The 19,780-nt window shown below is 36.2% G+C and overlaps 1 protein-coding gene across 1 annotated transcript in view; it reads left to right on the plus strand.

Annotated features, from left to right (window-relative positions):
• Positions 1-19,780, plus strand: part of unc-13 (protein unc13 homolog) — a 1,156,644-nt gene that overhangs the window by 1,055,069 nt on the left and 81,795 nt on the right. Inside the window, exon 34 of the mRNA XM_090416011.1 lies at positions 15,584-15,652. Coding sequence (XP_090272137.1) covers positions 15,584-15,652 — 69 coding nt within the window. The remainder of the gene's footprint in view (positions 1-15,583; positions 15,653-19,780) is intronic.

Genomic DNA, 19,780 nt, shown 5'->3' on the forward strand with positions numbered 1-19,780 from the left:
CATCAAGGTATTAAACTTTCTCCTGCTGTGAACTTAAATGCTCTCCTTTTTGCTGATGACCAAATAATCATTACAAATTCTGAAGATGACTAACAGAAAGATATTTTAAATTTAAATGAGATTGCTAAAGATTATGGAATGATAATATCAACAGAAAAAATCAAAAATGATGGCTTTTAAAGGACAAGATCCAGTAAGAATAAAATAGTAATAGATCACAAGATTTTAGAACAGGTGAATTCATTTAACTACCTAAGATGTATGATTACATATGATAAAGAAAAAGATATAAACCTAAAAATTGTGAAATATTTAAAAATAACGGTTCAAAATCAAACCAAACTAAAAGTATACAATACATTAGCCCTACCAAAAAAAATCCTATTGTATGGAAGTGAAATCTGAACAATAATACATAAAGACAAAGATTAATAACAGCTGAAATGAAGTTTATGATAAAATCTGCAAAGTATACTCTATTCCAGTGGTCTCCAAAGTGTGGTACGCATACCCCAGGAGGAACGTGAGTCGATACATGGGGTACGCCAAAAAAAGTTTTATATTGATAGGAAAAAAAATTACGTAATTAATTAAAGATAAGGAATATTACTTTCTTTTAATCAATTAAACATATATGTAATATGTTTAATTGATTTTTATAACAAGATCTTTATAACAAAGATGTTATAAAGATCTTGTAAACTTAAATTTGCAAGTAGCACAAATTTAAGTATACACGTTCTTTTAAGATTACAGGAAATTTTCTTGAAATTTCTTTCATAATTTCAAGAAATTATGAAAGAAACAAGGCCATTGTTCACATTAAATATTATAATAAATATGTTTGTAAGCTGTTAATAATAAAAATAATGTATAAAAATATCTAGCATTTTTAATTATTATATGATGATACAAGACATATTTCCTCTTTATTACAATAGATTTTTGCTCAATCAATTGGGGGTACGTGCTATTTATTTTTTTCTGTCTTGGGGGTACACAATCAAAAAAGTTTGGAGACCACTGCTCTATTCAATCACAAAAGAAATAAAGAAATTATGAAAGAATTAAACCAGGAATCAGTAATAGAAAAAATTAAAAAATATAAACATAAATGGATGGAACACATTGAAAAAATTAAAACAGAAAGATTTCCAAAACAAGCCTTAAATTACAAACCATTAAGAAAAAAGAAAACTGGGACGTCCTCTTAAGAGATTCAACAATGGCTTCTAAGACCGGAACAGGCCACTCTAGGTCTAAATCCTTGACAAGCATAATGATGATAAGGTTCAATCCATGAACACGTAACTGTATACACAGATGGATTCCAATTTAAACATGCATGCTATTGTTTTTTTAATTCATTTCCTATCATATGATAATTAAGTCTAGTCGGCGACTAGAGGAAATTTTTCTAAGTCTTTTTTCGACCGGTTCCCGAGTTAGTCGATCTCTGGCACGGGCAAGCAGGTTTTTCCTCCCGGAAACTCGGGTTTTTCGTCCTGTAAACTCAAGAAAATCGACCGTAGTACTCACATTATTTCAGACATTTAAAAAATATATATTGTGTTAGGGTTAGGGACCACGAGATGGCGGCACATTTGAGCCGTCTCTCTTCACTCCGTACCACTTAATTAGTGATAGCCTTGGGCCATCTGTCTCTGATTGGGTACCAGTGGAGATTGAACTGCCCACTCAGTCTCCAAAAGTTAGATAGGGCTAAATGGCCTCGCCTACTCCCGTATACGGGAATAAAAAGGCGTTAGCTGATTTTTTTTTTTTTTTTTTTTTCATATGATAATTGTACTGATGATTTCTTATGAGACATAAGTCAAAATATTTACATAATAAAAAAAGTCATTTTCTGTGGCATACGTGTTATTCTATAGTTATGGATACTCCACAGGTTTTCACTATATAAGAATGCTATATTGCAAAACAGTTTGTGCATGTGCCTGATGGTGTTGCTGGGGGGGGGAGGGGGTATCCAAAATACAATTTAATTCTATTATGAAAAATTCGGAAATGAAATATCACTTCTCATGCATGCATCTATATATATTTTGAATGAAAAATTATTATTATTATTACACCCTCCATGGAGTCAGCAGACTCATCGTGGGAGATTCATTCAACTGACAACATATTTATTATATAGAATCTTAAAATCCTTAACATTCCTTGCACTAACAACACATTCTGGTAATGCATTCCATTCACTGACAATTCTCCATGTAAAAATTAATTCAACTGACAACATATTTATTATATAAATCTTAAAATCCTTAACATTCCTTGCACTAACAACACATTCTGGTAATGCATTCCATTCACTGACAATTCTCCATGTAAAACATCTACTCCTCACACTCTTCTTCATCATACTTTTACATAACTTCCATTGATGACCTTTGTTTCTTCCCCTCTCACCTTCTACTCTTTTTATAATCCCCTCTGGATTAATCTGATAAAATTCTCTCACTAACTTAAATGTCTCTATCATATCACCTCTTTTCTTCCTGTCTACCAAACTCTGTAATCCAAATCTCTTCACCTCTCTCCATAGCTAGCATTCCAAAGTCCTGGCATTGTCTTAGTTACTTGCCTCTGAACTCTTTCCAGTATCTCCACATCACATTGAAAACCAGGTGACCAGATTTGAGTACAACAGTCCAAGTGTGGTCTAACCAGTGCTTTATACAGTGGCACAACCACTTCCTTATTCCTAGATATCAGATTATTTCTTGTCATAACAGCACTACAATGTGCAGCCTTTGCAACACTAGCAATATGCCCTCTGAACTTCAGTCTACTGTCAGCCATCACTCCCAAATCTCTAATCTCATCCACTTCCTGCAGTAGAGCACCATTGATGTAGTACACAGCCTCATATTTCTGCACTCCAAAATGCAACACATTGCACTTATTGATATTAAAACTACAACCCCACTACTCAACTAAAAAGTCTATTCAAATCTTCCTGAAGGGAATTAACGTCAGTAGTGCTACTTATAATTCTTCCCAACCTTGCGTCATCAGCAAACAACTGAAGATCCCCAGTCAGTCCACATGATATATCGTTTACAAACAAGTTAAACAGTGGGAAGCCCAAGAACAGAACCCTGGGTCACACCACTGGTTACCCTCCTTTTTTGAGATACTGCTCCATCATACACAACCTTCTGGTATTTTTCAGAGAGCCAATCTCTGATCCCATCTAACGAATATACTGTCTATTCCTATCCTCTGCAGCTTGTACACCATATTAACATGGTAATCTATAAAACACTTTTGCGAAGTCCAAGAATATCACTGTATATGATTCTCCCTTATCTAACACACTTGTTAAAATGCAAGTAAATTGCAAAAACAGGACCTATCCTTTACGAATCCATGCTGACTGTCATAATGAATGCTATATATATGTGCTATATGTGTAGATGATGAAGGTAGTTGCAGTTGGTGGAGACAGAGTGTTGTAGAGTAGATGTCCTCCCTCGATGAGTCTTTGGACTCCCTGGAGGTGTTATGTAATAATAATAATATCCATCAACCCAATCTTGTATTCTATTCCATACATGTCTCTCCAACATATTGACCACAACTGCAGTTATACAGGCTGGTCTATAGTTGGAGACCTGTCCTAGAACCATACTTGTGAATTGGTACTATTTTGCCTTCTTTCTACTTCTTAGGAACCCTTCCCACTGCAAGGCTTTCATTAAACAACTAGGTCAAGGGCATAGCTAACTGTTGTGCACATTCCTTAAGAATACATGGTGATATGTCATCCATTCCCACAGCCTTATTAACATCTAACCCAACCAACATCTAATACACCTATTGATTTTTTCACTTCCAATTCTCCTAATACTTGCCTTTCTTCTATTACACCAGTATAATATACACTGATAAAGTGCTCGTTCAGTAATTCCACTATATCCTTTGCTGCCATGGCTATCCACCAGTGTTAACCTTCCATACTTATTTCTTTCTCTTGCTTGCTATATAGCTGAAAAATTCCCTTGAGTTAACCTTGGCCTGACCACTCAATCTCCTCTCATACTGCACCTTTTCTTTCTTTACCATGCTCGTCCCATTCCTAGCCTTCATGGATCTGATCACCACTAACTGTCTTGTACCTTCTTCATAACATTTTCTTTTCCAGCACAGCTTACTTGATTTCACTGTTCATCCATTTCACTTCTACTCTATTTACCAGCTTAATCCTTGGTATGCAATTATACATTACCTTTGTCATATACTGCCTTGTGAGTTTTCATACATTATTATTATTATTATTCGTGACACCTCCAAGGAGTCTGAAGATTCATCGTGGGAGGACACTTATTGTACATCTCTCCATCTCCACCACTACACTGAACCTCTACTACCAATCATCTACATCAGCGCCATCTACCGTCCACCACCACCACAACTAGTATTTTTTGTCTGTAAATTGCGTGTGTTCTGAAGGGCCGATTTGTCTGCATGCGGGATGAAAAACCCGAGTTTCCGGGAGAAAAAACCCTGCTACCACCATATGAGATCGGCTTAACTCACCTTCGATTGAAAAAGTCCATATAAAGATTCCTCCATCGTCAACATCTTTTCCATATCTTTTCTTCCTCAGCTCATCTACCCAACATACTGATGCTAACTGACTACAGAGCTTCCTATAATCACCTGCTTTATACTTTCACATATATCCATTTTTGTCAGTAACCTTTTCTTGTTTCATCACTTCCCAAACAAGTACCTCATGATCCCTCTCACTAACTGGTGGCAGTCTCAATACCTCATTTTCAACTACATCTTGTGAAGTTACCACCAAATTTAAAGCATTAAAGCCTCTAGTTGCTTCAATCACATCCTGTTTAAGATACTTATCTCTGAGAAATTTCACAAACTCACTCTCCTTGTTCCTATACGCTATCTCCTCCTTCCATTCTGTGTCCCTGTAATTAACATCTCCCTTCTTTTCTCAAGATCATCTTCTTTTAACTTGCCCAATTAATTTGCCTAAACATTTCACAATCAGTATTCTCTACATTCCCTGTCCTATAACAGCATCCTATCAGATATACTAACTTGTTTATTTCAACTTTACACCACACAGATTTAAAATCTGTGCATGCACTATCAACTTCCACACTTTGCAGGCACAATTCCTCTGCTGTCATTAACAGCCCCCCCCCCTCCTCTTTTCACATTTCTATTCTTCCAGAAAATTATATATCCTTTGTGCAGAAGAAAGTGATTTTTAATTGGTGAATAGTCCGCTTTTTTCCCCGTTTTTCTACGTTTTTGAGTGCTAAATTGTTTCTCTGAATACGAGTGTACTTCAGTGGTTGTTTTTTGGAAGTTAGTTGCTGTCGCGATATAATATATTTTGGTACCGTCGGAATCGAACGCGTAACGGTGGAAGACAAAACGAAGCTAAGTTACTGTATTTAGTTATATTTCATTTTATTTAATTATATTTAGTACTTAAATGTTCTGATGTTTGTACTTTTTTTCCTCTTATTTATTAATTGAATAATTATTAAAGATTAGGGTATAATTTGACAAAGCACGTTACAGATAAGTATGGCACCTGTGCGAAGGAAAATGGCGGCCAGTAATGAAGGTTCGCCATCGTTATCAAAGAACGGTAGCATAAAAGAAATGAGTCAGTGTACTAGCTGTGAAATATACGCTTTGCGGAGTGCGGTCGGAGTGTGGTTAGATGATAATAAAGGATTGAATGTGTGTAGAAAATGTAGGGAGAATGCGGAATTGAAGTGTATTTCGGATCGTGAGTGTGATATTTTTGTCAACCTTCAGAATGAAGGAAACAGGGATATGACAAGAAACGGCAAGGTTGTACATGAAAATTGTGAGAGTGTGAATGTAGAAAGTGTGAATGATAGTATAAATGGTTTCTCAGAGAACAAAAAAGATGAGATAGATGCATTGAGTGAGATCGCGTTGTTGAATAGTGCGATAGAAAGAGCAAAACAGCAGCTAGAGTGCATGAACAAAAGTAGACTGAATGAACCAACCAATAATAAAAGGTATGACAGGAAAAATAGACGTATGAATGTGAACATGAACAAAATGAAGGATAGAGTGCTGTATGGAGACTCGTTAGTACGAGGTGTGTTAGTAGAGGATTTGACAAAATCGTACCAACCTGGTGCGACCATAAAGGACGTAACTGCGTCTATTAGAGAGCAAAAGGAAAGGGTGAAAGAAATGATTGTTGTGGCAGGTACGAATGATTTGAAAGGAGATAAAATGGAAATGATAGAAGACCTGAATGAATTGTTTGAGGTAGCAAAAGAAAAGAGTGAGAGAGTTAGAATGATCAGTCTTTTGCCATGGTATGACAGTGAAATGTTTAAAAGGAGGGCTATAATTGCAAATGACTTTATGCGTGGGTTATGTATGACGAGTGGTGTGGAATTTGTGGATGTGTGGAGTGAGTTTGATGGGCGAAAGGATCTATATAAGATGGATGGCTTGCATTTGAATGGTTACAGTGTAAGAAGACTTGAGAAAGTGTTGCTGAATGTAGTGGATGTGCAAATTCAGGGAAACTAGATTTGTTAGGGGGGGGGGGGGGAGTAGAGATACAGTCCTTATGGAGGCAGTTGAATGTAGTTGAATGTAAGCAAATAAAGACAACAAATCTGAATGGGATAGTTAATATAAGGCATCAAGGTAGGGTTGGGGCTAATGGGGGTCTTAAATTCATGTACACTAATACTAGGAGTATTAGGAACAAGAAGGAAGAGTTTTTGGCCATGGTTGGCACTTCCAGACCACAGGTTATAGGTATTAGTGAAACATGGCTGACTGTAGATGATATAACTAGTGGGATTGAATGTGATGGGTATAGTGTGTTCAGGAATGACAGAGAGAATAAAATGGGGGGAGGAGTATTGTTGATGAATGCTGATGAGCTCCAGCCAAGGAGAATAGAAGTTGAATTGCAGGATAGAGAAAAGAGCACATTTGAGGCCATTTGGTGTGAGATTGTGGCTAGCAGAACTAAATATACAATTGGGTGCTGCTATAGACCAGGTGATGGAAAAGATGGTGGTGACAGTATGCACAAGCAAATAGAAGAAATGGGTGGAAGGAGGGTGATTATTATGGGAGATTTCAACTATGGTCGCATTGATTGGAGTGAGGAGAGGACACACGGGAGGAAGGAACTGGATTTTATGCGGTTATTAAGGGATAACTATCTGCGACAGCATGTAATGGAAAATACTAGGGGTCAGAGAGTGCTTGACCTAGTAATTACATCTGAGGATTTGGCTGTAACAAATATGACCACATTGCCACCAATCGGTGAGAGTGATCATAGGGTCTTAACTTGGGAGGTGGCTAAAGGTGTAGAATTTTCAATTAAGACAGGGTACATGTGGAATTATCGGGCTGGAAAGTATGACAAGCTTAGGAGTTTGATTGGTTCAGTGCCATGGCATGTACAACTGCAAGGACTAGAAGTTGATAGTGCATGGGAGGTAGTTAAGAAGTGCTTGCATGAAGCAATGGCTGACTGTATACCTAGAGTCCGAATAATAAATCAAGTAGGGGTTAAATGGATGAATAACACCATTAAGCTTGAGTTGCAAAAAAAGAAACAACTATGGAGGGAATTTAAGGAGAAGGGTGACCGGCAGGCACATGAACGGTATAAAGCGCAGGCCAGAAGGGTGACGAGTGTGGTAAGAAAAGCAAAAAAGGATTACGAAAGAACATTGGCCATGCAGGCTAAAGAGAATCCTAAACAGTTTTTTAGATATGTAGCAAGTAAAAGGAAAAATGTACATGGCAGATTGATTTTAAAGAATGCCGATGGTAGGGAGGTAACTGAATCAGTTGAGATACTTGAGTTACTGAGTGAGCACTTTGCAAAAGTATATCATCCAGGTGGTGACATTGCAGAAACGAATAAACCAGTAGATTATACGGGAATTGTGGTTAATGAAGTGGAGGTGAGTAGTCTATTGCATAACCTCAATGTCAATACATCTGTGGGATTGGATGGTATACCAGCTCGTGTTGTACGAGAAGCAGCTAAAGAATTGTCAGTACCCTTGACCATTTTGTTTAATTTGAGTCTCGGGTCTGGGTTAGTCCCGAGCGGGTGGAAAGAGGGGAAAATAGTTCCACTGCATAAAGGTGGTTCCAAGACTGCTGTAGTAAATTACTGACCGATTAGCATATCAGGAATCATTGTCAAGGTCTTAGAGAAAATAGTCAAGAGGAAAATACAAGATTGGATAGAAGAAAATGGGATACTGTATCGGGGACAGCATGGTTTTGTGAAGGGTAGGTCATGCCTCAGTAACTTGCTCACGTATTATAACACAGTGACGGCTGAACTGGATAAGGGTAATGGGTTTACGGTGATTCTACTGGACCTTGCCAAGGCCTTTGACAGGATTCCACATGGAATTCTAATCAGTAAATTGCAGCATATGGGATTGGACATAGGATTGGTGAGATGGATAGGAGGGTGGTTGACGGAGAGATATCAGAGAGTGGTTTACTCGGGAGTAGAGTCCACAAGACGGCCTGTGACTAGTGGTGTGCCACAAGGATCTGTTCTTGGACCACTGCTGTTTAATTTGTTCATAAATGATATAGGAAATGATCTGAGAGGAACAAACAGTTCATTTGTTTGCGGATGATGCGAAGTTGGGTAGGGCAATAGTGAATGCAGATGACGTCAAAATTTTGCAGGATGATTTGGATAGATTGGAGGTGTGGGCTAAGGAGAATGGATGTCAGTTTAATGTGGCAAAATGTAAGGTTATGCATTTTGGGGTGAAAAGATTGGCGGCAGTTTACTGCATTGGTGGAACCGTGCTCCAGGAAATTGATGAGGCACGAGATTTAGGAGTGTTGGTAGATAAGGAATTGAAATTTAGGGGACACATTGCAAAAGTGACCAAAACAGCTCATCAAATCACTTGGTTGCTGAAGAATACGTTGACAAGCAGAGACAAGCAGGTTATTGTTCCTCTGTATCGAGCCTTGATAAGACCCCATCTAGACTACTGTGCTCAGATTTGGTCACCTAGGTTTCTTCTTGATGGGTAGGAGGTGGAGAGGATCCAGAGGCGAGTGACCAAGATGATAGCAGGTCTGTGGAATGAACCGTATGAGAACAGGTTGAGGATTTGTGGGTTGCAAAAATTGGTTGATAGGCAGAGGAGGGGGGATATGATTGAGACATTCAAATTACTGAAGGGTTTCTATAAAATTAATTCAGAAGATATTTTTGAGAACAGGGCTGGTTGTGGGAGGACTAGGGGACATCCATGGAAACTGGGCAAAAGTGTGGTTAGTAAAGGTGTTAGAGCTGGGTTCTTTACTTTTAGAGTAGTGAATGAGTGGAATGCGCTCCCTGAGTCTGTGGTGGATGCTGTGACAGTGAATGAGTTTAAGGCGAGGTATGATAGATACTGTATGAATGTCGAATAGTTGTGATGAATATGATTTTGGGCCTCCCTCGATGAGTCTAATGACTCCCTGGAGTTGCCCGAAATAATAGTAATAATAGTAATAACTTCTATTTCTATTCCCAAATCACATCCTCCTCAGATAACAAGGTTTCGCTTATCCCAATTATCTTCAGGCATACTGACTCAGTCAATGCAGCAATGTTCCTCACATTTGTGTACAAACATTACAATCCCTGTGTGTTTGAGGCCATTCTACCAGCACCAACATTCTCTGTTCTAGCTGCTATACCACACCCCTCTCTCTCTCTCTCTCTCTCTTTGGTCTGACCACTCCTGTGTCCCTGATCCTGACTCTGATTTCCATTCCTACCTGTCTCATCCTCACATTTATGCATTCCATCATCTTGTGCTGCTGCACCCACATCTTCAACCTCATATCTATCTTCCTTCTGTTGTAAAGTCCATTTTTAATTGTGCCAACTTGCTTCACAAGTAGACTCTGATCATTTACTACATTAACTTCTTGACTCTGTGCCTTCTCAGAAAACAATAGCTATTCCAACTTCCCTTCAAATTCACTCCACAGATTTACAAATTGTGAACCCCCCCCCCTTTTGCTTCACACAACTCAACCATCTTACTATTCATTATCTCTGCTCTCCTTCTCGATTCACTGTTGTCATATCTGTGCAACATGCCTATGACTTTCCCAACAACACCATTCTTCTTTACCTGCTGCAACAACTTCCTAAAGTCTCTATCAATATTCTTTTTCTCTCCAACTAAGTCATTTGTGTTCATGACTACTACTAATTTTGACACCCAGTCTTTCCTTTTCTACAGTGCATCGGTTTTACTTAATTGTTCTACCAGGAAAGCATGTTTTGTGCACTTTATTAGTAATCATCTAATGATCGAATCCCCATACAATGATATACGACTATCCTTTGACTTTTTCTTCATAATATTAACTTCCTCCTTCTCATTATCATCAGCCAATTTCTTCTTTAGATGTTTAATATCCTGTTCCAGATGTTTCATTTCACTTTTCATTTTCATTAACTACTGCCTAAGCTTTTCTATTATGAGCTTAAATTATAGCAAAAGTATCACTTACTTTAAAACTGCCGCATAATATCCAAACTAGCAGAATATGTATACTTAACAATTTACTTCATAGCCCTTCATTTCAGACAAATTATGGAGACTACAACCATGTTAGAAATAATTATTTTAATTTCTCGATGTTTCATCCTTCATATTAAGGTCATCTCAGAGACGAGCTATATTACATTTTACACAGTATGCCCGAGACAATGATAAGAATTTCACAGGCCTCCTTAAATTTACGTTCATACCAAGTTTTGGTGTGATCAAAACATGGTATGAAAGTAAATTTAAGGAGATCTGTAAAATTCTGATCAGCCATCCTAATCTTAACAATAATGATGGTCTAAAAATCCCAAAAATAAGGCACATATTCTACCCAAGAGTTGATTATAAATAGGACTATGGATAATCCAGAATCTTAAATGTGATATAATAGCCCTCGTGTTATATTAGGACATCACTTTTGCTGCAATAAAACTATCTATCTAGCTATCTCTCCCTTCCGTCTGATTCAGACAGGTTGGTTCTTCTCCTAATGAGGAGTCATGGCAAAATAATGCAGCCTGCATGCCACTCCTTTGCTGCATCCCTATTGGAGGTATTCATGGCTGTAGCCCGTGTGTGTTCATGGGGCCGATTTTCCTGCTTGCAGGATGAAAAAAACTCCAGCTAAACTGGAGGGAAAACCCTACTGACCGTCTAACTTGGCTATGGCTGAGGAAGATCCTTAAGCTCCTCATGTCTCCGACAGGAATCGAACCTAGGACACTCCCCCCCCCCCCCAGGCATATGGTTGTGAAGCACAGAGCCACTAGGCTAACCATGCAGAATAAAACTATCTATATGAAATTGTTTTCTGATGTTGTCATAAATAGAATATGGTTTTGATGTAGTTATTTTATTTATTTTTTTTCACTAGAGGTCAAGCCAGTAGAATAACCTTTGATCAAATCATTATCTCTTTTTGCATACTGTGTGAAATGTAATATAGCTTGTCTCTGTATATATATAGATAGATAGATATATGTGTGTATACTCCAGATGATGACCTTAATACGAAGGTCGAAATGTTGGGAAATTAAAAAAATTATTTCAAAACATGGTTGTAGTTTCCGTAATTTGTCTGAAATGAATGCTGATCACCGTGCAACACTAAAGGAAAGAATTCTGTTACTTCATAACCATTTATTTCAGTTTGTAATGATCCTTATGCTCATTACAAATTGAAACTGAGAAACCAAGAAAGTTGACGCACAAAGAACTGCAGATTACATTATACAGAATATAATTTACATATGAGTAAAGATTTGTATATTGTTTTCTATGAAGCAAAATGGTCCGAGTGTGGATGTTCATGCAATCTGTGAAGTATTCTTCAAAATATGATTATGAATAAAAATAAAATAAACAAAACTTAATTTGGAACATATATGACCTCTTATTTTTAAGATTTCAATTTTCATTAATTTATAAAATAATTGTTTAACAAAAATAATTATCTTAAATCAAGTCCTTTGAGAACAAATGTATTGTTGACTAAGTAATTATTTAGAACAAAAAATTAATAATGAGATTAGTTTTCAAAGGTGAAACAATATTTAACTGAAGAATGTGTATGCAAGGATCTCTTATTTTGTCCTGGCATTAAAAAAACAAACAATTTTAAGATAAAAGAAGTAGAAAAAATATACCATATTTTTCGGACGATAACATGCACCCCAAATTTATGAGACGATTTTTAGAAAAAAATATTTTATTATATAAAGATATTTACAAATTCTTACTTAATTTTTATTTATTGTTACAATCATTTGTATTAGCAATATTTGGTTCATCTTCAATCTCGGTACTATCACTTGTCTCGTTAATGTCACCGTTTGTATTAATTTCGTCTGAACTATTGTTGTCACTCCCTTCAAAAACTTAAATTTAGTTTAATTCTTTATCCAAGTGTGAGCAAACAAAGTTTGCACCTGAAAGTATCTTCAGGACTGGGGTAAGGTGGTACAACACCAGGGCACTCCTTGCAAAGGTGGAGCAGGCTACCAACACTCCTATCTCAGTATCTCCCTCTGGTACAACACCAGGGCAAGGAGTGCCCTGGTGTTGTACCACCTTACCTCAGTCCTGAAGATACTTTCAGGTGCAAACTTTGTTTGCTCACACTTGGATAAAGGATTAAACTAAATTTATTATACTCTAACCAAGTGAAAAATAAACTTTCAACACCCTTCAAAAACTGTGTCATCTTCGGTACCACCATCGCATTACTTATCCCACATTTCTTAAATGACTTTATAATCATCTCTCTTTCACAGCTTCCCATGAATTTTTCACCCAGGTGCATACTTCTGAAATTGTTGGCCGTTTCATACATCCTGTTGCTGTAACATCGTGATTTGGCTTTGCCATCCATTTGTTCCACTCCTCCCGGATAAAATTTTTGAATGTTTTATTAATAGATCCATCCAAGGATTGTAATTGACTTGTAAGGCTTCCAGGAATGACAGCTAATTCTGTATTCATTTCTTTTAGAAGCTTCTTGGTTGATTCTGTTTTATGTGCTCTGAATTGATCCCACACTAACATCGCAGGTTTTTTAAACAACGCACCCGGACGTTTTCCTCATATCTTTTGTATCCATAATTTCATTCCTGTTTCGTCCATCCAGCCTTTATCTAGAACATGGATAATAATGCCACGAGGAATTTCATCTCTCAGTAACGTTTTTCTCTTGAAGATTAACATGGGGAGTAGTTTTGTTCCGTCCACGCAACAAGCTAAAACTACAGTGTAGTGAGTTTTTTCGTGACCTGTTGTTTTGATCACTATTGATTTGGTGCCTTTTGAATCTACTGTCCAATTTGAAAGAACATCAAACGTTAGAGGCACTTCATCCATGTTCGCAATTTGATTAAGCCCAAAGTTAAATTTCCTTCTCGCTGATATAACAAATCTATGGAATTCTATAATTTTAGCTTCATAGTCAGCCGGCATTTTTTTGGGCTAGAGTGGTTTTGTACGCATGCATAACCCGTGTCTTTTCATAAATCTAAAGCACCAAGACAGTGATCCGGTAAAATCTGAAATTCCATTAGCAGTTGCCCATCGTTTCGCTTCAGAAATTATCCTTTTCATAGAAACAGATATTCCCATGTTTCGATGATTTGTTACCCAATTTTTCATTTGTACTTTTAATTCTGGTCATTTTTCTAGGTGCAAACGGAATGTTTTCTTGTGTTTAGATAGCAGCTTTAATTGTTCCTCTCGTTTTCTCCACTCACAAACCATTTTTTCTGTTGGTGGTGGACCAAAATGTCTTTCTGCTGCTCTTTTCCATATTGTTTTGCATAATTTATAACTCGCATTATATGAAAGTCTTTTTTGTTTTACACTCGTTTTTTCTAATTTTAAGATAAAAATTTTAACAACTTATAAAAAATAATTCAAACGAACCATACAAAAGCGCATATGTTTACACACTAATGACTATTGACGCTCTAAATCGGTGATTCACCCACATGCAACGAGATAACTTAGGTACCTACCTTCAGTGGCGTACTTAATTTTAATTTTATTAACATATTGCGCCAATAATTGAACTTCACTAACAGCTTCGTACAGTGTAAAGATTTGTATTTTAATGTTGCCTTTGGACCATAAGACGCACCCCAATTTTCAGTCGATTTTTCTATGTAAAAAAAGGTGCGTCTTATGGTCCAAAAAATACGGTAAATTATTTTAGTCTGTCCAAGCAGATAGCAAGCAACTGCATTTCTTGGTATAGGTAACTGAGATGCAATTATAAATATGAGTTAATCTGGTTAAGTGTTCTGAGTATTAAAGATTATTTTGCCTTGTAATGAATATCAGGGCTGGTTTGCACTTCTTTTCCATTTCTTTCAATAGATAGTATGCACCATATCCAGGTTTTACTGGACTTATATATATATATATATATATATACATCTGCACAGCATGTTCCTGTACCTAAAAACTGAGACTATGAGAACTACATCTACTGTTTCTTTATCGTGTCTGTCTTCAAGAAACAACTTGAGAAAGAATGATAATTTTGATGAAACACAATATTGTCAAGTAGTTTTAATTTTTGTTAAAACTGAATAATAACTACTACTTTACAAGAATCATAAAATACGTTTTTTACTGCACAAACAATGCACAGCTTGGTTATTCTGGATGTTAATAGTATTCATGAACATAATCTCACACTAATCTTTTTTTTGTTAGCTTGTTTTTGATTATTGGCAATTAAATTTATTTCATTTTTAAAGAAAATAATCGAAAAAATGTAAGACCATTAGATATGCTGTTATTGCTTACTAACATGTAAAAGGCTCATCTTGAGAAACTCAACAAGTTTACACACTGTATCTATATTTTCTAACTTATTTGTAATAACCGTTTCAAAGTGTCAAGATTATTTGTACTTTTTCCTGCAATGATAATTTTGTATGTTATAAGCAGGGCTTGAAAAATTTCATGCTGGCTCACAAGTCAAGCAAATATCTCACTCTTCTGATATTAGCACGAGTGTACTCTACCATGGCTGTTTAATATATCATCATAGTCATGTGTTTATTCCTGGATATAGTCAATTTTATATGCTATGTTATGGCCAGTGTTGAAGCAAATATGTTAACTACTTACATATTAGTGTTTTAACTACTTATTGTGTTTATCAGTCTGTGAAGAAAAATTTTCATGCATTTTATAAGTGATATTATTTTTTTTATTATTAATAATACTATTTTTCACTATGTTTTTGGTGTTATATCTTGTTTCATGTTATACAAGTGTTAGGAGTATTGAAAATTGAAATATGTAAATAAAACTGGTGATTAAACCATACTTGTCAACTCAAAATTCTCACTTATAACGGACAAGCAGACAAATGCATTTTTCAAGCCCTGTCTATAAGAATTACATTACACCTTTTTACAAATCTTAGCATTTCTGACTTTATTTATTTATTTATTTAGGAACTTTGGAAGATAGTAATGCATACTATGGAAAAAACTGTTGTTTTACCGCCTATATCAGAAAAGAATGTAAGAATTATATGTTTATGTGATTTTTTATTCCTTTTAATATGCAGTTCCTTTTATTAAACTTCTTTGACTTCACAAATAACTAGTCATGAAACATCTCTCAAAATCCATATTATATAGAAGATTTATTATTATTATTATATGGCAGATTTATTATCATTATTATTATGCAGGCTCCTTCAGAACTCATCAATGGAGTCTCTCTTCCAAGTCACACAGTACCAAAATACTTATCTTTCTTTCAAACCATTCATTGAAAATACACTCACAACATCTACTAGCAATGCATTACGGATACACATCACATTCCATGAGAACTCTTAAACTTCACTTGCTTCCTAACCCCCACTCTTACCTAACTTCTAGATATGGAATCTAAGTAAGGGTGTTTATTTATATGATGTTTAATTATCTGAGTTTTAATTTTTATATATATATATATATATATCTTTGATAGCTATGAATTTGAAATGTTAGCCAATGTTTAATCATGTCTGAAATACAGCGAAGGACTTAATATGTAAAATGGTATATCCAACTCTTTCAGTTAACTTGATATGTTGTTGTTATTAATTTTAAACGTCTATGGCAGGGGTGTTCAACACTTTGATCATGATCGACCGGTTGATCGCAGAGCGATTTTTGGTCGATCTCTTGTGTATTCCTCCTTACTTACAAATTTAATTCAAACTTAAAACATAATATTTTATTTATCATTATTTTGTATTATTTTTAATTCGCTTTAAGTTTATTGCTATTGTTTATTTATTTTTCGTTACAATTGTCAAATCAGTAATTTTCTTATAAGTCCGGGTAAATGAATTAATTTGGATCAGTGAAAGTCAAACAGCGAGCCGAGTGGATATGATTATAAGCAAAGTATAAAAACTCAATTATAGCTTAAATATTGAATATTCCAAAGCACATTACATCGATTTTTTACTTAGGTTAAGTCCCATGTGAATGTTATAAAAAAATAAACTTTGTTTGTCTCGGTATAGTTTGTATTAGATGTTTTTGTAAATAATTCTTTTGAAGCTAACTGTATATACTGCTTTAATAAGAATATGTTAGAGTGTTAAAAACAAAGGCAATGTTTTTGTCGCTGAAGCTGTACATGGCAGCATTAGAAAGATTTGTTATTGAAACTTGTATGTATGAGAAAGGCTTGCAGGCTCTGAGTGTAAACATCTCCAAAGTCACTCAGAAAGAGTTCAAACAACTTTCCGATGGCTGGCAACTTACAATCAAAAGAAAGCGGAGGAGACCAAAAGGCATGCCGAACTTGAAACTTAAGATGAAAGACTCATACCGATTCTTTGGGGGTTGCCAAACTTCATGCGAGGTCGCAGAGGAGGCCTAATAAAAAGAGACTGAAGCAAGCAGAAGGGGTCCCAGTTCCAGAATTGCTGTTAGAGAGGAAGCTGCCCAGTCCAGAGTCACCATCAAAGACACTGCCCAGATCCACATTGCTTGAGAGAGGGGTTTCCTGCTTCCAGAAAGGAGCTTCTCGGTTTGAAACGTCGCTAGAGAGAGACTACTTCTAGGCCACAGACAAGGTTTCAAATTTCCAAAAGGAAGAGTTCCAATTGCCGGAGAAAAATTTCCAGGCCAGGTTAATGTCAGTCATTCACCAATGTGTTGCGTTTTCATTACAATTTGATGAGTCAAACGACTTCACTGATATTGCTCAGTTAATGGTATTTATTCGCATGGTATTTCAAGATTATTCAAGTAAAGAAGAAACATTTGAAAATTATACCATTATTGGGAAGGACTAGGGGGAGAAGACATTTTTTCAGCATTTGATGAATTTGTGAAACAACACAAATTTCCGCTTTTTAAACTTGTGTCTATTACTACTGATGGTGCTCCTGCAATGATAAGTAATAAATCAGGTTTCATTTCATTATGTAAAAACAATGACAAATATCCAGATTTTTTAACGTACCACTGTATTATTCACCAACAAGTACTGTGTAGTAAAAGATTAAACACAAAAGATGTTTTGGATATTACATTTAAAATTGTAAATTCTGTTCGAGGAAAAGCCCTGCAACAGCGGTTATTTAAATTACAGGCAGATGATGATAGGGAACTTCTGTTGTACAATAATGTTCACTGGCTCAGCAGAAGCTAATTTTTAGAAAGATTTCTTGTATTAATTCACGATATAAAAATTTTTCTTGATGAAAAAGAAAATATTTATCCACAATTGAGTGATAAAAGATGGTTGTTACATTTATCATTTTTAGTAGATTTCTGTATGAAATTAAGCAATTTAAATTTAGAGTTACAAGGTAGAGATAAAAATTTAATTGACATGTTAAGTTCAATAAAAACTTTCCAACAATACTTACTTTTATTAAAGAAAAATATAAATGACCGCGAATTTAGACATCTCGATTAGTGAACTGAAAAAGGGCTAAGATATCAGGAGGAAATTCTGCTTGGATATTGACCTTGTCTGCTGAGATAAGTGCCAAAGTGTCTTTAAGTGGAACATTTGTGAATAAGGTGAAGATATCGAAACTGACCATTAAAATTGTTGTGTGGTGGAGTGTGAGATCTTGTGTACTGGACTTAAATTGGGCTGAGTTTTTTGATATGTGATGAGGTATTGCCAGTAGTACAGGAAAGCACTTTGGCTAAATGTTTAGTTAGTTGTATGTGGGTGAGTCTATACCATCTACGATTGGACCAGAGGTACATCCTCTTTATTGATTTTTGGGTCTGGAATTGTAGGGTTATAGTTTGTTTGTTATTCCTGCAGGCCATGAGGTAACAGTTTTTAGTAGTCTATGGAATGCTTGGTCTGTATCATGAAATTTTTGGCTTGTATGTGTATTGGCACAATGCCGAAGTTTTTCCCATGGCTAAGTGCATTGATGCCAGCTGCTTCGAGGCTGGCGGCAGAAAGACTAACTACATTCTTTTCGGGCAGACTTAGAGACGTTGGTGACTTTTTTTTTTTGTTAAATTTTCAAACTTTTTTAAATGCTGATTTTTTATTTTTGTCAATTCCCTGGCCTCAGTTGCATTCGAAGCAGCACAGAGAGTTCCTCTTGTAGCATGCGAATAGCTTTGTTGGTGTCAGCAAGCACATCGCACCAATTTGCTGTCATAGTAGGGTGAAGCTAGTGTGCTTATAAATGCAGAGCGCCTTGTCGGAATGGAACCAGTGCATTAATTTATAGTAAGTACACTATCACACAAAGTTCATCAAACTGTGCTTTAAACTCATTCAGTGTGTCCACATTCATCACATTCTTGGGCGAATGCATTCCACTCACCAGCAACTCTCTGTGCAGAGAATCTACTCATCATTCCTTTGCTCATACCCTCCTTATGTTTCCAGGGATAGCCTCTTGTTTTCGACTCACCTCTCCCATTCTATCAAAAATTTCTTCCACACTAACCTGGTTACAACCACCAACCAACATCTCAATCATATCCCCTCTTCTCCTGTTATTCACAAGTGCTTGTGAATTGCATTCCCACAATCTGTCTCCATATCTCCACATTCCAAAGACCAGTTATCACTTTGATAAATGTTCTCTGTACCCTTTCTAATGTATGATCATCATATGAAAACCAGGTGACCAAAACTGCACACAATAATCCATATGAAGCCTGATCAACCTCGTATGGATTATTGAAACCGTAATCTCTTTATTTTTGCATGTCAAGGTCATTCACATTATTGCCATAATCTGATGCAATGACACCATTATCACTAGATCTCATCTGCCTCCTTCAAAATTTCTCCACCAAGTGTATACTTTGCATCCCATTGTTGTTTACCAAATTTCAGAATCTTACATTTTGCAGCATTAAACTTATAGTTCCACTCACTTGCCCACTCATGCAATTTTTTCAAGTTATTGTGTAAAGCTGCTCCACACATCTGCTTGATTCCTCATTATTTTTCCCAATTTCGCATCATCTGAAAACACTTGCATATCTCCAGTTAAACCTGTCCGAACGTCACAACTATGTGACTTGAACAATAATGGCCCCAGAACAGATCCCTGTAGCACATCACTAGTGACTTCCCTCTTTCAGGATACTGTACCTTCCCCCCCCTCAATATACAACTTTCCGATACCTATCTGACAGCCAGTTACA

Source organism: Typopeltis vanoorti, chromosome 3, assembly GCF_054136105.1.
Source record: "Typopeltis vanoorti isolate ZY-2024b chromosome 3, IOZ_Tvanoo_1.0, whole genome shotgun sequence".
Lineage (NCBI taxonomy): Eukaryota > Metazoa > Arthropoda > Arachnida > Uropygi > Thelyphonidae > Typopeltis > Typopeltis vanoorti.